Source organism: Barbatula barbatula, assembly GCF_947034865.1.
Source record: "Barbatula barbatula genome assembly, chromosome: 4".
NCBI lineage: Eukaryota > Metazoa > Chordata > Actinopteri > Cypriniformes > Nemacheilidae > Barbatula > Barbatula barbatula.
The window spans coordinates 7,836,989-7,855,129 of record NC_136768.1 but is presented as its reverse complement, the minus strand read 5'-3'; the positions used below and the strand labels follow the sequence as shown (position 1 = coordinate 7,855,129).

The 18,141-nt window shown below is 37.7% G+C and overlaps 4 protein-coding genes across 6 annotated transcripts in view; all 4 read left to right on the top strand.

Moving 5' to 3' along the window:
* Positions 1-1,244: 1,244 nt before the first annotated feature.
* Positions 1,245-4,156, top strand: dnajb9b (DnaJ heat shock protein family (Hsp40) member B9b). The gene is made up of 3 exons (XM_079454859.1): positions 1,245-1,503; positions 2,038-2,265; positions 2,410-4,156. The coding sequence occupies exons 2-3, from the start codon at positions 2,052-2,054 to the stop codon at positions 2,832-2,834; spliced, it is 639 nt and encodes a 212-aa protein (XP_079310985.1). The 5' UTR covers positions 1,245-1,503; positions 2,038-2,051; the 3' UTR covers positions 2,835-4,156.
* Positions 4,157-6,869: 2,713 nt separating this feature from the next.
* spic (Spi-C transcription factor (Spi-1/PU.1 related)) lies at positions 6,870-9,197 on the top strand. The gene is made up of 5 exons (XM_079454158.1): positions 6,870-6,985; positions 7,225-7,306; positions 7,531-7,652; positions 7,745-7,841; positions 8,177-9,197. Exons 1-5 carry the CDS (start codon positions 6,983-6,985, stop codon positions 8,662-8,664), a joined length of 792 nt encoding a protein of 263 aa, XP_079310284.1. The 5' UTR covers positions 6,870-6,982; the 3' UTR covers positions 8,665-9,197.
* A 538-nt stretch (positions 9,198-9,735) lies between these two features.
* Positions 9,736-12,290, top strand: spi2 (Spi-2 proto-oncogene). Of its 2 annotated transcripts, XM_079453997.1 has the most exons (5): positions 9,736-9,889; positions 10,503-10,686; positions 10,756-10,874; positions 10,966-11,137; positions 11,422-11,969. In XM_079453997.1, the coding sequence occupies exons 1-5, from the start codon at positions 9,797-9,799 to the stop codon at positions 11,763-11,765; spliced, it is 912 nt and encodes a 303-aa protein (XP_079310123.1). In that variant the 5' UTR covers positions 9,736-9,796; the 3' UTR covers positions 11,766-11,969. The 2 variants fall into 2 exon arrangements, with proteins under 2 accessions (XP_079310123.1, XP_079310122.1); XM_079453996.1 differs by having other exon boundaries at positions 9,737-9,889; positions 10,503-10,874; positions 11,422-12,290.
* Positions 12,291-16,089: 3,799 nt separating this feature from the next.
* Positions 16,090-18,141, top strand: part of mybpc1 (myosin binding protein C1) — a 28,713-nt gene continuing 26,661 nt past the window's right edge. For both annotated transcript variants that reach the window (XM_079454211.1, XM_079454212.1), the window contains exon 1: positions 16,090-16,336. The gene's annotated coding sequence lies outside the window, so the exon portion shown is untranslated. The remainder of the gene's footprint in view (positions 16,337-18,141) is intronic.

Sequence of the window (18,141 nt, the reverse complement as noted above, 5' to 3'; positions counted from 1 at the left end):
AACCTTTGTGTGACAACCAAGCGATACGGTATAACCAAGATGGTTTGCCTTTTCAGTGCACCAACTCAAACGGAAGCAAATGAAAGCCTAAGGCTCACTGTGTCCAAGACAGTTGCTAGTAAATGAGATTAAAACAATAAATGGTACAGACCATTGCAGCTGTGGGATCTTGGAAGAGGCAAAAAAGACAATCACAGCGTTCTGTTAACCTTATCAAATATAATATGGTGTCAGGAAATGTACAAAATACAAGCATTGTAAGATATAATTTTAGAAAAATTGTAGATTTTAAAATTCAATATATCAGCATCAAAGTACACAGCGACTAACTGGCAATTATGTGGTCAAAGCTGCCAATTCAGATACATTTCAGGGGCAATAGCCCTTAACATTGTATATATTCTGCATAAATATGGACCACCTTATCTCATCAGCAATGAAGGCTGTGCCCGTTAAATGTAAAACACATTCTAAAGACCTCACCTTTGTACAGCATGTTGTCGCAGTTTCAGGGTGGAGTGGATGAACCAATGAGCTGACTGTTGGCGTTGTACAATTTGGAATTAGTCTTGTCATTACTTTTACTCATTCCTCCTAACTCAGTCCGGTCAACCACATCTCTCACAACATAAAAAAACTACTTTAAATCCATCTCTTCTGTGAATACTTGACAGACAAATGAGAAAAAAACACCTTTCTCTTTCTCTCAACAGGTATTGTTCTAACATTTGTTAAAACTAGTATTAGCACCTATTGTATTATAGCTCCTGTATGACATATCAACATACAACAAAAGGTGGGCCAGTGAAGTTTCAGAGACAACTATTTCTTTACAAAACTCGTATTGTGCACAGGGAAATTGTCAGAATGAAGACAAGGGCCCTGCACTGCCCATTCTGTTGCTGTAAAATTGGAAGCAAGCATTTCTGTTTAAGTGTTGTGTTAATGCGGGTTTGGAATAACATGAGAATGAGTAAATGTGTGTGTGTGTGTCTGTGTCTCCACATACTTTTGGCAATATAGTGTAGAATTTAAGTAACAGACAAATGCATTATGCAAACACGTGCTTGTGCTGGAAATTTCTTAATTCTGAAACTGTTCAAGGTAATTTATCTAAATAGTCCATCTGGTCCAAACGCTGAAATCTCATTCTTCAGGATCATTAAGCGGGTTCAGACACAAATATAGTCTTATTCTTTCGTGTTCCTCTGTTTTTAAAGTTTCAAAGCGCAGCATCGTTCCACGCGAGCTGTCAATTCACTCACTCATTGACAAAACTTCCGCCTACAGCATCAGGAAGTGACGCGGGGAACAGCGTGCCATGTGCTCGCCCATCTGGACCAATCGAACCGCTTCAAGTCATTCCTCGCCGAATTCGACCAATCGCGTTGCGAGTCGTGGTACATTGACTTTTGCGCTGTCAGAAAGCTCGCTTAGAAAAGCGGTCAACTGGTCGTGTGTTGATGTAACGTCTGGAGAAAGACCATCGCTTGCTAGTCAAGGGTAAGTAAACATATAACGTTAATGTTTAGGTTGTAATAAGATCGATGTTTTATTACGTTTAAAACGCTAATCAATTTCTTAGTGCAGTTCGTTTTGTAACTGACCTGCTCAGATTTGTTCTAGAATAACTGAAGTCTTTAAGTTTCATGTCTTGCCTAACGTATGAAATGATCATCTTTTTTATTTTTCTAGTTTGGACTTTAATGACAGATATTATCTACAAAGCTACCCACATGGGCAAGCAAAACCTTTAATTTAATATTTCACTTTTTTGCTGAAGCGCAACGAGACATCATTGGAAAGTCTGAGATAGACAGACGGACTACTTTGGAGTTCTGTACTCTTAGCCTCTCATATCATTCATGTGTCTATATTTATATTATTCCAGTTGAATAACACCCGAGACAAATTTTGTGAAAACAGCTAACGTTAGCTTTTTCAACTTTTTCTGATGTTTAATGACAGCCTTTTGTGGCAGGCCTTCTCACAAACACCACAAATGAAGTGTGAACACCATTTCCTTCCTGTTTACAGGTCTGACAGCAGATATGGCGACAGCTCATGTGGTGTTAACTGCTGTGTGCGTTCTGCTCATCGCAGAGCTGATTCTGGCTGACAAAGATTACTATGAGATACTGGGCGTACCCAAAGACGCATCAGACCGTCAGATCAAAAAAGCTTTCCACAAATTAGCCATGAAGTATCACCCCGACAAAAACAAAGGCCCAGACGCTGAGGCAAAGTTCAGAGAGATTGCTGAGGGTGAGTTCCCTGTCAGTGACGTCAAAAAGGCCATTCACGACACACCTTTCTAAACACTTATGTGACAGTCATGTGATGCTCCACATTCCATTCGAATGGTCAGACAAAATCGTTCAAACATCTGATTTTGTTGTTTATTTACAGCATACGAAACATTATCAGATGACAAGCGAAGGCAGGAGTATGATCAGATGAGGAGCGGTCCATTCTCCGGAAAAGGCACGAGAGGAGGCGGCGACCACTTCCGTCAACCATTCAGCTTTCATTTTGACGATATGTTCAAAGGCTTTGACGTTTTTGGACACGATTCTCAATCCCACAATAAGAGACATTTCGAGAGCCACTTTCAAGCTCGGGAGGAGACAGAGAGCAGGCACAGCAGACACTTTCAAAGCTCTTTTGGTGGCGGTATGTTTGATGATATGTTTGAGGACATGGAAAGAATGTTTTCGTTTGATGGACACCAAACAAGGACTCAGAGCAAGTTTCACAGTTCTGGAAGACCGCGTTGTAGGACCGTCACAGAACGAAGGGGCAACATGGTTACTACGTACACCGACTGCTCCTGAGTTCAAACCTAAATTGGGAAACGAAGCATGTGTGCTGTGTTAAAAATAATTCTGTTTTTGTTTGTTTTGGGTGTTTATTACCGCTGTAAAGTCTTTGACAAGAATCGCACACCTTCATAGTTCAGAAAACCTCAATCGAACTTAATAACCAGAATGCATGCTTAATTACATACACAATATATTCATGATAAACACAAATATTTAGTTTTCAACATTGCGAATACAAAGACCTGCGGTTAAAATTGCACTTTAATCTGGTTATTAATAACTCTTTTAAATTCTCCATAATTTGTATGAAGGATTTAGAATTCAGTTCAAATTAAATTCATACATCTTTCATGTTGGTTAAAATTTGGGGCCCTTTCAAAGACATGATTGTATTGTATCCTGAGCTTTACAACTCCGCAAACGTGTATGTTCGTTTCCATATTGAAAGTGTGTGTTTGGTTTGACTGAATCGTTGCTTAATATTGCACAATGTTGATAGCAATCTCTTTACTTGCAGTTGTTGTATACTGTAATGTTCTTAACAAGCAAATATCTTCATCAATTTGTATATCTTCCATCTCAGCTAACATGACACCCAAGCAAGCTGGTGCTCTTGTAAAGGGGAAATACCCTGCATGTGCAATAATTATCGCAATATCATTGCTGTTTGGGGATATTGTTAGCTGTAGGGTTTTCCTGGTAAAAAGAGCAACGGTAGGATCAAATTAAATGCCGTAAAATGGTTGCTCTTTTGTATCAGCTTTGGTATCATGTTTAATTTCCATGTAAGTTGATTTTGGGACAGTTACCCGAGGCCACTTTGTAAATGACATGAGAACAAGCCATGTTTAAACATTCATTCAGGTTAAACCCAAATATTCGACACTCCTTATAATTCCGTGAACATGGCTTCATTTGTTTTGTTGAAAAGAACAAGGCTGGTTTGTCAATTCTTTTAAACATTTGTCACGGAGCTAAACCTTACACACTTTCTGTGCCATTTGTTACAACAATTACCTCGTGTTAAAGCTTTAAAATGTCATGCAATATTAGAACAAGCACCTGTTATTGATGCAGATCTGTTTCCTTGTTTTCAGTCTCTGTCACTTTGTTCTGTAATGTTTTGTTTTCATAAAATCTGCATTGTGTTAAAATGTTGTTATTTGTTACTACTGAATGTACACTTGTTTTTCCACGCAAACAAACACTATATATACCAAGCCTAAAACTAAGCAGTTGATTCCATCATAAACAAATATACGTTTATTGATATGCAAATGTAAAACATCAACGTACAACATTACCAGTCATTATTACAATCGGCCAATCTGCTTTAAATTTACAATTCAGACAAACATTTAGTTACAGTACATTATCTGCAGTGTCTTATTTATAGGATAGATTAGGACATTTTAGCGGCATCTAGTGATGAGGTTGCAAATTGCAACCAACGGCTCACTCCACCCCTCCTTTTCAAAGCACTACAGTGGCTCTCACAAGACAAAGATGTCATCTCGTTTTCACTTCTTTGCCGAAGGAGTTAACGTATTTACGAAATGCGCTCAGAAGAGAAATTTGTCTGTGTCATCACAAGAGGAAATATTTCAATACATAACAGGCCCCCAAGACTGTAGGTATTTAATAAGTTAAAACACTGGGTTTGTGGTGGTTAGAAAGTGACTGGTACAAGAAACTCACCATTAGGATAGGTGAACTGGGAAGTTCCAGAGACGTGAAGTCCAGTTTAAGGCAAGGATTTCGGACGTTTGGAAAATCAGTTAGGAATATAAAACAAACTTGATCTATCAGAAGAAGATGAATATGAAATGGAGTAACATTTTGGTAAGATATACCATCAAATCCGGTTATGTAATGATGAAACATGCATCAGAAATAACTGTGTAGTTATCAGAAAACCTAGAGTACATTCATTTTAACTGCAAAATAATCATTTAAAGAACCGTAACTCATTTGCATGTGAAATCAAAAGAAAAATGGATGCATGACTCCGATGACAGCCTCCTCCATTCGGAAAGACACCACAGGTTAGCCATAAAATATGCAAAGGAAACAGACCAAGCCCAATAATTACAGGACCAATTGTTTTCCTACCCAGAATCAGTAAATTTTTCAGACAGCTTGACTGATATGTTTACATGTCCGGGCGCTTTGGGAACTTCTTGTATTTTGATTGAATGCCAGTAAATAAAGAAGTTGAATAGGAGCTATATTGTGGTTAGGCGGCCCTTCCCTCATTGGGTTTGGTATTAATGGTCCTTTTGAATAGGAGTTGAGGAGAAGGGGAAGGAAGGCAGCTCTTTGTTTGAAAAGATAAAGCCTTCGCGACTGCATTGCCAGCAAATGTAAATACATTGGCAGGCGTGAAACCTATCAACTCAAAAATGGACATAAACAGAGAAAGAGAGAGAGAGAGAGAGAGAGAAAGAGAGAGAGAGAGAGAGAGAGAGAGAGAGAGAGAGATGTGTAAAAAACAATATCTAAAGTACCACAGACTCTTTGTTTTTACAAGATCTTATGATCCTATTTATAGTCTTTATTCATATAATATATTCAATATTTACATGTTCATTTCCCTTTTTATTTTTAACAAACATACTTTTTTGTTTAATAATATGTACAAAAAACAGTCACTGACACTAACAATAACCAGTTAAATCTTTCAAAGCAGCCAGTAAACAAGTATGCCCACATTTGCTATGGAAAACTTTTGTAAAATAATAATAATAATACATTCAGAGCTTATTAATATGTATTCACCAATTAAAAAAAAATGTTAAACATGACCTATTCACCATAACATAGATGGAGCTTTAAAGTACAGACAGAATAAACATACAGTGGTGGCAATGTACTGTATGTACATTTAATTTGTTTATTACACAATGTGCGTCATAATAGAACACATCTGACCAATAATGTATATTACAAATGAAATCAAGAAAGGTTGATCAGAACCTAAATGTGAAGTGGATACTGCATATAATATTTATGAAATAAATGGCATTTGATTGGAATTGTAATGATTTCGTTACTTGAGAAGAAAGCGACTGCATGGCGCTGCAAGAGAGAAGTGCAGAAGATCGGTTGCCAGGGACAACAATGAAATAAAGAGAGAAACTACCGTCAGTGAGATGAATTGTTTACAAAGTGTAAGATATTTAACATCGAGTACACTGCTGTTGTATCGATTATGCACCAGAACGGAGCAATTACCTCAATCTGCCGGGGCGCCAGAGAGCCATAAAATTGACCTCGTTCTATTATCAGTAAAGCTCTTTACTTTCATTCTCTGCAGACCTGAAAGGGGAACTACGTGAGTCAGTCGGTTGATATTTAAAACTCGAGTCAAAAGGACATGAAATGAATTAACTGTTGTTTTATGAGCTCAGAACAAAACAAGTGTGCAAGAGGTATTCGTTTTACGAGATATTTATATGAATAGCATTCAGCGTGTGGTTTATGTAAAAATACAAAGATACAAGATCGTTTGTCTCTTTATTTAACATTCACGCTGACATAAATGTTTATTGACCAGAAGTAGGAAATGGTCGTTTTGCACAACACCTGATAGGTTAGATATGTATTCGATTTCAAGATAAGAAAGTCCCTATGAAAATATGCAGTTTTTCCAAACACTCGTTGGATTTCCCAGAATTCCTTAAGCTTGTTGTCATTCTTGCTGTGATTATCAGAGCAGTTATTGTTTGGGGCCTCTCAATACATCTTTACAGGACAATAAACTAAAGTGCCGTTAACAACTTCTGACCAGAAATGCAAATGTATTCCAACGCAAAGGAGGATTCCTGGATAAACATCTGGTTAGGATCCTCTCTCTCTATCTCCCTCTTGCTCGCTTCTAATGGATGGCGATATGGAGATATCAAAAAAGAGGGACTATTAGAGCCCTACCTGGTCTATATTTCCAAAAAGAGAAGTGTATCATGCTAAATTGACTGGGCCGTGTTATGTTGACGTGGCACATTTAAATGGACCACTGTATATAACAGGCCACTTGCATAGTTGGACAGTAAAACGGTAGTTGCATCAATATATGTGTTCACTTAAAATCACATAGAGACATAGAGGACATTACCTGTTGATCTCCACATAGATGCGGTGTTAAGTTTTCAAGTGCCAAAATGGTGAGTTGTCATTACTTTAACTCAATCTTAGTATAGTTTATGTTTTATCATTTCCTTGAGTTGTGAATAATTTAGGTATATTTTTTGCATAATTATGTTAAATATTAAACGGATATGTCTCTTCAACAATAACCATAATAACTTCATACATTATAGTCTTTTATATAAATACCATTGTTTCACACAATACATTTTATATTACTATAAAATATGAAATGATGTATGTCGATTTCTTGCAGGGATCTCTTGAAAATGACATCAATCAAGATTTTCAGGATGCCATTGATGTAATTCAGCACCACTCTCTGCACTACGACACAGGTATATGATCAAATACAACATAACATAAAAATATAAATATTCCATATATAATAATTTGTTTATACCAATGTATATACTTTGTGACAATAAATGTTGTTAATACCACAAAAAAATACTACTACTAATAATAATAATAATAATAATTTACACAATCATATTTTGTATTATTATTGTATTGTTGTTTTTCTCCTATATTGTTCATTCTCCTTGTATGGCTCTTGCAGAAAACAAATATTTTGAGAATTTGGAAAGTCAACAGTCATCTGGTAGACATGCCATCTCATACTATCAGTTCACACCTCATTTTGAGCCCCCAGGACCTGCGTATGACTGGAATGAATCTTCAGTATGTAACTCTTACAATTGCTTATTGTCATTAAGTTGTGAGGCTTTTATCCTTATGTTTTGTTACTAAAAATCTTTTTCCTGTATATGCAGTCATGGTCTCACATTGTGCCAGATGTGTCTCTAGGTGCCCTGGGTTCAACTGAGCCTTCAGCCTTTTACTCAAATTTACCACAGCGCCACAGTAAAGGTAAGACATCAATGTGTTATTTGCACATTTCACATTAATTTGATAAGTGTAATTTGGGATGTTTCTTGTGAATTCAAATTAACCCTTATTTAGTATAGTGTCATATTTTAGCATTGTGTGTTTTCTGTGATTTTTTAGATAACCTAAAAGAATCCTAATTTTGTGTGATTATTAAAATTATACTACATTAGGTGGCATCATCCAAAGTAGTCAGATTTCACTGTAGAAAGGCAGCAGGGCACAATAGAAATTGACTAATCTTTACTGCTTGCATTTCTACAGTAATAGTTCACGTTAACCGACAAGATTCATTATGCATTTATCTTCCTCATTAGGCCGCAAGAAGCTGCGCTTATACGAGTATCTGCACGAGGCCCTCCACAACGACAACATGGGCGACTCCATTCAGTGGACGGACAGAGGCAGCGGCATCTTTCACTTCATCTCGAAAAATAAAGAGAAACTGGCCGAGTGCTGGGGTCAACGCAAGGGCAATCGCAAAACAATGACCTACCAGAAAATGGCACGTGCCCTCCGCAACTACAGCCGCACGGGCGAGATCGTGAAAGTGCGTCGCAAACTCACATACCAATTTAACCCGGCAATACTGCAGAGACTGAGTTTAGCATCAGGCTACAGTTCGGGCCCTTCGTCCAGAGATCTTGCCCTTCATCAGCAAACGTCTGCTGAGCATGTGTACTACAGTTCTTCTGTCCCTGACTGTCATTACTGGTACAGCCAGTACTCTTACCAGAGCGATTATGACCTCGCCACTGTCTTGACAACGCATCAGGACCCAAAAACAAGCGTTCCGTCTCAATGAAACCATCAATCACTTTGAATCCATACTTCAAAGTGTTTACTGTCTCTTTTTAAAAGTTCATGATGCTTCAAATATGTTACACTCTCTTTTTCTACAGTCCCTATTTAAATATGTGATCACTGTACGAAAATGCTTTTTTTATTGCATTTTTTACACCCGAGTTACTTAAAAATGAATGAATTCCATCAAATGACATATCAAGCTGAGCACACAAACAAATTATGCCAAGCCCGTCAACTGTAAAACATTTTCGAAATGATATTGTGAAAAAATGTTCTGCTTTAAAAAATGTGATGTTGTGTGCTTTCTATAAAATAAAAAAGATTAAAAAAATACACATTGTTGGATATTTCATGTAGAATGCATGGCCATGTCAACTTTTAAGTTTGTCCTGGTTTATTCTTATAAAATGATGCAATTGGCCTACATTACAATGTATAATGTAATGCAGATCTCTTTTTCTCTAGAACTGTTTATATGAAAGACTCAAACAGATCGTTTGTTTTATCTCTCGAATAAAACTTGAGAACGCCAGTTCATTTGCTTGTTAAATTATCTATAAAAGATACACTAAGCCACAGTATAAACGCCTACCCTGATTTTTTTGCAAATGCAGTGAGCTCTTATCTAATTTAACAATTGCTCTTGTGTACCACTGCTTTGTGTGTCATATTACAAACCGATCTTGAAATACCTTCCTCTTTGTAAGATAAAGATCAAACGCTAATACAACAAACACTTGGCTCACCCAAACCTATTTATTACTCATTTCATAGTTTAAATGTTGCTTCTCACATTGTATTTTTTAATCACAAAGTTCTTGAACCTCAGAGCACAATGTGTGCAGGGTTTGTGTGGGCCGGCTGTCATTGTTAGATGCTTGTGGTCGTTTTATCTCTAGCAGTGATGAGGATGTGGTTACTGGTTTCGTAAAGGTGCACGGAGCAGATGTGTTTTAGAGGGATGTGTGGGTATCTTTGGACCGACAGAAACGGGGGTTCTGGGTCTAAAGATCGCTGGTAATTTATGTGTGGCCGTACATCATAGGCCTGTTCACTCCCCTGACTCTTGTTATTGATAAAGGGAGTCTGCAACACTGCACAAAGAAGGTTTTGTTGGTAAAGTGCACTAAATGTATTGGTCAAGTCTGTATTTCGTCTATTGGCTACAAATGAATACAAAGGCAATAAAACAAGAGCAACGGGAAATACGTAACACTAACATGGTAAGAAATTTTCACAGCCATTCTTCAAATTTAAGTATTTTGTTGCATCGGATAGCAAAATGTCAAATCAAGTGGTGTTTGCAAACAAATGATATTGGACATTTCTCAAAACTAAATGTGCTTTTCTATCTTTGTTGTGTTTGCACTTCATTTTACCCTGGTGGAAACTTTTAGAGGAAAGATCAGGTGGATAGATCAAGTCATATCGGGTTCACAAATGTGTCCTATAGCAAATAGCAAAGAATGTGTATCACATTGACCCTGGTATGGTGTTCATGTTCTTGTTTTGTTTGCAACAACATTATCCGGTTTACCTGGTCTGTGAAAGTAAATAAATTGCATTTATGAAATAAGGAATTTGTGTTTTTAAAAAGGGAGAAAAGAAAAACGTATTTCTTATTTCATTTATTGTTTCATTCTTTACGCCATTCCACCATCTAAGGCTATATTCATGGTGGAGAAAATAAAAAAAGTCATAAGTGAAAACTACATGTTGTTGTTATCTAAAGTGTTTTGCCTAGCAGTTGATCTTATGCTTTTAAAAATACACGATTGCTGGTTTGACATTTGTCATAATGCAAAGACTTTCATACCTTCTCAAATGTGATTTCAGGATCTGAATACTTTTGAGGGCCGCTGTTCCTATCGCTTGAGCGATAAAGAAAAAAACAGCAAGGACCACATGTTTTCGTATCAGAACAGTACGCAGGAATACCAGACCGATTTGGAAGTAATTCTGGAATTTCTTGAAGAGCACTACAGGCAGGAATCTGGAAGGAAATCCTTATGGCCCAATGGTAAGAAATCAGCTTTAGAATTAAGTCCCAAACAAGACAGTTTACACTATTTTTGTAATGTTTCACCAGCAAAGGATGTTTGTGCAACGTCGACCACTGAAGTTGTGGACACGTCTGAGGAGAATTTCAGCTGTGCATTAGAGCAAGAAAAGGTCCAGCTGCAGTTTTCTGCACCTGTGGCTCAGCAGGTACACCAACAAGTCAATGGTTTTCAACATATTGGTGGCTTTAATGCCTTGATTTCTATTTTTTTACGAAGGACTTTTCTGTCTTTACCAGATCAAAGCAAACAGCTCTTTGGATGCTGGAACCAACCAGGCGTTAGGCATTCCCCATGATTCCAATGGGCCAGTTCTAAATGCCCTAAAGGGACCAGAGAGACCTTTAACTCAAAATACGACACCTGAAAAGACTACTAAACCATTGGCCGGCAATACACCTGCACAGAAAGGTCAGTTCTGCTTTTGTGGTTTATTCTGATGCTATCTCTAAGTGGTGAATTAACCTAGAGGAACTACAGCTTGGGAGCGGCCCGTTCCAGTCACAACCGTCCAATAGCATCACAGCTCTCCCTCGTTTTCTCCGGTCTCATGTAAACAACGATAGGGAGATGCTTATCTTAATTATGCATCTAAATAAGAGCGTGTGTGTTTTAAGGGAAATAGTTTTCATAGGCCCCGACCTAACACCCAGCACACACACAGTGTTTGACTGCAATTGTTTCTATGATTTCAGGGAAAAAGCTACGTCTTTTCCACTTCTTGTTTGAAGTGCTGGAGGACCCAAACATGGCCCACTGTGTGTCCTGGGTACCAGCTTTGACCGGAGTTTTCCGCTTTTCAGCCAGGCACAAGGAGCGGGTTGCGGAGCTCTGGGGGCAAAGGAAGGGCAACAGAATGCCCATGACCTACCAGAAAATGTCCCGTGCCCTAAGAAATTACGCCCGCTCGGGGGAGATCATTAAAGTGAAAAAGAAACTGACTTACCAGTTCAGTGTTGCTACTCTTATAACTTTAAAGAGTCAACGCGATATAAAGAACGCTCCATATGAAGCTAAATTCCATCTAAATGACAGCTAATATATGGTAAAGCAACACGCCTACATTCGTCGCCATTGTGACGTGGTGATCCATTTCTACTCTAATGACTTTCAAGTGACTTGGTAACAGAAGAAGGTTAAAACAAGTTTCTATTTTTTCCTGCTTTGCTATCGATTGTGGGTTCTACTAAGCTATGGTCATGTATTTTTCATTAACTATTCTTAATAAATTTACATTTACAGTTCCTTTGATTACATTATGCGTTCATAAAAATAAAGGTGCTAAATGATGCCATAGAAGAAACTGTATGGTCCATAAAGAACAACTAACATACACTGAACCGTCCTCTTTCACAAAAGGTTCTTATAGTGAAAAACGTTTATTTAGAATATAAAAACTAAGATATGGTTAGTTTAAGAACCTTTGACTGACTGGTTCCTCTATGGAACTGCTGGGAAGAACATTTGTAGCACCTTTATTTGTAAAGGTGTGTATATTTTGTAGTGTTTGCATGATAGACATCTTGATGCCTTTACAACACATGAATTAAAACATTTATTGTATAAATAAGAAATACATTGCTTGATGCTTAAGATGATGTCGTTACCATTACGTTCATAATGTTCATAAAGTATTGTATATACAGCCGTGGAAAAATTAAGAGAGTACTCCAGTTTTGCCTTTCTTCATATATATGTTCTTTTCAAATTTGGGAGAAATTTTAACCACCAGTATTATTTATTGAATTTTCTTTAGCATATAATTTTTTTCCTTTACTGGCACTTGAAAATAAATGATTTAGAAAGAAAGCAGAACAAGCTCAGAACACATACAAATATATATTTCCTTCGGCACATCTTATTTGTCCCCAGCGGGTGGCAATGATGTCACACTGAATTTATTATTATGGTCGACCACAGACACTGTTTTTCACTGAAGGAGGCTTATGAGAAAAACACATATTCGTCTTATTCCTGTTTCTGAAACTTAAAAAATGATGTCATTGGATTATAAATAACTAAATATCAAAACAAAGTGGCATTTGCAAACAAACTACACAGGACCTTTATCAGACAAACTTTCTTCAGAACACCTTTCTTCCCATTTTTTACATTTGTGCCATTCTCTTATTTCACTGGCCCACGGTCATTTCATAAAATGTGTTCTTCAATTTTACAATGGTGGTAAACAGGTAGCTTATCACATAATCATTGACATGTTTCTGCTGGGTTTGATATATAATCATCAAAATACTGTCTTCCCTAATGGAACATCACATTATTTTATTGTTTCAACCTTAAAAAACTTCATACAAAGTTTTTCCATACAAATGCCATGTGCAGGGTTGCCAGATCTCCTTAAAACTGCTCGCATGATTTGATATTTAATCATTTAAAGCAATGCCCCTCCTAGTGTGGCTTAGTTGTCTAAATTTGGGGCCACTGCCTTACTTGAGAGATTTTTGTTGGATTACCAGCATGCAGAATGCTTAAACTGAAGGCTAGAGAGAAGCTGAACACAAGGTTGGTGACAGCACCTCGCTGAAACAGACCGGATGTTGTTTAAAGAGAGTCAGACATGGCTACACAATACATCTATATATCACTCACAGTGTTTTATGACCACGGAGAAGTGAAATCTATTTGTGTAACCAGTATTTATCTTTCCCATAATGCATCACTGCATCTGAAGTATTCCCTGCTCCATAGGGGGACACTTGTGGTTTATAGAAGACTCTGACTCTTAATGAGATGTTGACAGATATCTGCTCTTCTCTGTGTATGTTCGTTCTGTACACAGTATACAGTGTATGTTGGTGTGTGTGTGTGTGTGTGTGTGTTTGTGCGTGCATGCGCTTTTGTGAAGGCCCTCGGCAGATGTCACTGTGACACTCTCGTCTGAGCTTTTTATGTTGACTGCAAAAGCTAAATCCCCCTAGGCGACATGAACCCTTGCTCACCAGTGAGGTCCAAATCGTTTTGGCTGATCTTTGTGACAGGCCCACATAATACTTCCTCAACACCCTGCATTTAGGGCTGTAAGCACAAGTTTATAAATAGTACGCTACAATGGAGCATCTGCTACTAATAAAGACCAAAAATTATCATTAAAAATCAAGCAATCAGGTAATGGTGCCATGTATGGGACATCGCATGCAGATTTTAGATAGACGATGTAGATAATTATACACATGCCATTCAGAGAGCATTTTGATCCACATATTTGTGGTGTGATATTATCTTGTGAAAAATTCCCATTCTAAACAAGGTATTATTTAAATCCTCTAAAGTACGGTGTGTTATGGATTGAATGACCGATGACCAAATCCTGTCTTTCAGAACAAGAACGGCCTGAAATTACTTTGGTATACTTTAGGTAATATGACCACAAGTTATGGTGCCATACGACCATTTGAGATGTTGACATTTTATCCCATCAGTCTTTGGCAGAATAGTGTTTGGGAGGAGTTCAGTGTCGGACATCTAATATTTATAGCTTTGCAGTTTAATATGGTTTAATATTAAGAGGTGGTTTTACCGTAAGGCAAGACAAAAATGATCTACTTCATTTTTAATCTCATAATAAATTGGTATTTGGAAATAATTTACAAATTGTAACTCAAATGATTTTTAAACCTTAAATTGGAAATCTGTTTTGACAATTTTGATCAGAATGATCCAGGCTCCAAGGGAGGTTAAAGGTCATTGGTATAAAAAACTTTGGTCTTTAGAATTAATCAATACATTTTTTCAGAAAGGACCAATGGTATCTCCAACATTCATTTTGAGGTGAACTGTTCCTTTAAATAGAATGTTCTCCTCTCGAGGGACTTGTGAAGAATTGTGATGTCTAAATGTTGTGTTAAAATATTTTAAAGGCAGCCCTTAAGAACCATTAGGGTTCATGGCCCCACTGTGTGAATTGTTGTCACGTCGATAAGACACAAGACCTGATTTATGGCAAGAATTTAAGTGTTAACAGAGGAATTATAGTCTGGACAATAACAACGCAACTGTTCCACCATCTTCCCATGACATCTACGTCAAATGTCAGAGTTCAGTGTGGTATAATTATGGACTATAAAAGCATTGCTTAGACATCTTAACAGAATTTATAGTCCTGATCATTTTACCACACATGGCCTTCACTGGATCAAACTGATCTCTGACACGTGGCATAAATGTTAAATGAATGCTTCCTTTTTCTTTCCATAAAGTCCCGTAGCTGCTCTTAAATGAAAGCGAGGAGCTTAAAGAACCTGAAACCACTGGGTGACAACAATATCATATGTTGATACATGTGATATGAAGGGTTTGTTTGCAAAAACAGATAACAGTGTTTTTTTATCGTGATTAAGTAATAACAACTCCACAAAATAACATATGATAACATAAAAAAACATTATAGTGAATATAACATAATAGTGAATTTTATTAATAAAGTGAATATTGTGACAAATTTTGACACGAGTCCTAAAGACGGCAGTTGCGTTTGTGTTAAGGGTTAAGTATTGGTGTATTTGATTTGATTTTTTTGTTGACATTTAAGATGACATTTTTAAATACATGTATATGTATATACATACTTCAGTATGACCAGTTAAGTTGAAAAATTCTGGTTTCACATCTATAATAATTCAACAAGAACTGAAGAGATGCTGTTTGAAATAGGTTCAGATGAAGTAAAGCATGTCACACTGCCTAACATGTCATTAGCAGGGCTGCCTGTTCATTACAAACACTTTAGCACTGTTAAAGACCCCATTGAATGGATTGAATGTAGTTTGGAAACAGGAAATCTGCATTGTGGCAACTATTTCGAGAAAGACAGGGGATTTATTTGGTCTAAATTTAGAGCACATTTTATAAAAGAACTTGGAGAAATTCGACACGCCCATGAGTGCAGGATGAGTCATCAATACTCTTGATCTGTCCTCATATAAGCGACAGTGTGTTTAGATCTGCAAAAATCACTTTTAAGTTGATATGGCTTCTCTACAAGCTATTCCAAGAAGCAGGGTTACCAAATATTTCGTATTAAGAGCATCCAAAGGTAAAATCTTAATAACTGGTAAAAAGAAAATCCAAATTAATAAACCCCTAATCTGAAAACAAGAGTTTTCTATAATGGCACATTCTGAAATGTATTTTCCTTCTCTCCTATCCACTGATATTCAAGTCCCTCATACTGTCTGTCTCCAGCTGGTGAGGAGACTAGAGGAAAGCGAGCCGCATGTAATCCCCAGGATTTCAGGAGGTTAGGGAGGAGGGTCATACGTGTTTTTGGGCTACGTTATCAAACAGTTAGAGGAGTGGCCAGGACAAGTGCTACAGTATATAAACCCCATTTGTTCATCACCCCCAGATCTGTTACATTCTCCTTCACGCTCCTGCATCGCCCTCAACTCATCCTCACATACTTCCACACTCTCTGGTGCATCGTTCCTCACCTCGCCCCCTCCTTACATAGAAACAGTGACCTAGGGCTGGCAGCCTGGATTGAACCCTGAACCCTGAACCCTTCTGACTGGTACCCGGTCGACCGAAGAACGGCTCAACATGCCTGAGCCCACAAAGAAAGGTGAGAATCAAAAGCTGGCCACTGAAGACGTGTGAGAACTGCCTTGTAGGTTTTTTTTGTCGCAAGTTCAGGATTGTATAAAAAGCCGAAAGAAAACCCTTATTGAGGAAGAGGGTTTTTGTTTACTAACAAACCCATTGTGTTACTTAATGCTGAACGTGTTTGTGCTTGAACGTTTTAATGTCTAATCTGTGTCTGAATCGTATTTATGCAAACCATTTTGCACAAAGATGAAACTACTGCATATGACAAACTGCATTATAGAAAGAAAGGAACTACAGGGTTTTTAGTCAAACATATATCTGCATGAGAAATAATGTACTTTAACAATGTATAGGTCATGATTTTCTTTTAGTCTTGCGTTACTCTAGAATTACCGCTGCTTTAAACCAAAGTACTACCAAAGTAACCCATGCACATGACACAAGAGACGGTAGGGAATTCTGCGAGCGACTTTGGAAATGACATTGTGTTGAATGATGATGAGGTGACCCGTACAACTTTAAAAAAAAAGCAAACATTGTCATGACCGTTGCTATGACGGATGGCACGTAGTCAAGGTGAGCTAAGCCCAGGCAGCTGAGCTATATGGGATTCTGGGTATGGAATGGCGCTGGCTTACCGGGCCCTGGGTTACAAGCCGGGCTTTACTGTAGTGACAGAGCCATCACTGATGGATGATGCAATGCTGACGGCGAGTATTGAGATCACGACTACTGATGGATAAATATTTCAGAGCTGAGTACACGAAGATGTGTGGAGATCAGCTTCCAAATGCCTTATTGATGGATCCAGAAAACATTTATCGCAGTGTTGCATGTATGCTTGTACATTGTTTGTTAGTAGAGAAAAAACTCTAGACGTTCTAGAGATTTGTGCGCATGTGCACCATGGATCAAACTAAAAACGGATTATTTGAGAGAGTTTGTTTGTGAACTACGCATTTAAATGTAAAATATAGCTATGCTCTGAGGATGACTCATATTTTTTATATCCGCCTCCAAACATATCCATTCAGGACAGCACTCGCACCCACCTCCGAACAATGGGGATTATGGAGTAGAATGAGGGGATTTGAGAGACTGGTGCTATGGCAGCTATTTTGATGATACTCATAAACATGGCCGTAAACAGCGAGGTGGCGCAATCCATGTCTGTATAAGGTTTGAAGACGTGCACAAATGTTCCCGGTCAGCAGGCCGTGTAAATATCATAGATGCCCAAAAACGTTGAAGAAGATGCACTAGACCAGTGGTTAAAGTGATAGTTCAACCAAAATTGAAAATTCTGTCCCTCGTGTCACCCTCATGTCATTTTAAACCTGTGTGACTTTTATTCTTCCGCAGATCACAAAAGAACATATTTTTTGGAAGAATGTTGTTAACTGGCAACTCTTCACTTGCATTGGTTTTGTATCCATACAACAGAAGTGAACGGGTGCCCGCCCTGTACCGACCTTCTCCAAAATATCTTCTTTTGTGTTCTGCGATAGAAAGAAAGTCATACGGCTTTGAAAAAACAATAGGATGAGTAAATGACAACAGAATTGTCATTTTTGGGTGAATTATCCCTTTAATATCACCTGATAATAAAGAACAATCATTTTTTTATATTAAAATGTCTTGACCCAATATATTAGCCGAGCTAGTCATAGATTGACAACTGAATACTGCATATCTTTGCATCCTGACTAGAACAACATAACAATAATAGATCAACCAATGATGAGAGTTAAGGGCGGAGCTATGTGTTTTTTACGACAAATAATGGACATGGCAGGTTTTTAAAAATCATTATTTGTTGCACAGAATAACTTTAGTGTTAATGAACAACG

Excerpts from the sequence above, each read along its gene's own strand:
- dnajb9b (XM_079454859.1), top strand. The coding sequence starts at position 2,052 with ATGGCGACAGCTCATGTGGTGTTAACTGCTGTGTGCGTTCTGCTCATC. Across the intron at positions 2,266-2,409 it reads GTTCAGAGAGATTGCTGAGG|CATACGAAACATTATCAGAT; the intron begins GTGAGTTCCCTG and ends GTTTATTTACAG.
- spic (XM_079454158.1), top strand. Across the intron at positions 7,307-7,530 it reads CTCTCTGCACTACGACACAG|AAAACAAATATTTTGAGAAT; the intron begins GTATATGATCAA and ends TGGCTCTTGCAG. Across the intron at positions 7,653-7,744 it reads ATGACTGGAATGAATCTTCA|TCATGGTCTCACATTGTGCC; the intron begins GTATGTAACTCT and ends CTGTATATGCAG.
- spi2 (XM_079453996.1), top strand. The coding sequence starts at position 9,797 with ATGTATTGGTCAAGTCTGTATTTCGTCTATTGGCTACAAATGAATACA. Across the intron at positions 9,890-10,502 it reads AAATACGTAACACTAACATG|GATCTGAATACTTTTGAGGG; the intron begins GTAAGAAATTTT and ends ATGTGATTTCAG. Across the intron at positions 10,875-10,965 it reads CTGCACCTGTGGCTCAGCAG|ATCAAAGCAAACAGCTCTTT; the intron begins GTACACCAACAA and ends TGTCTTTACCAG.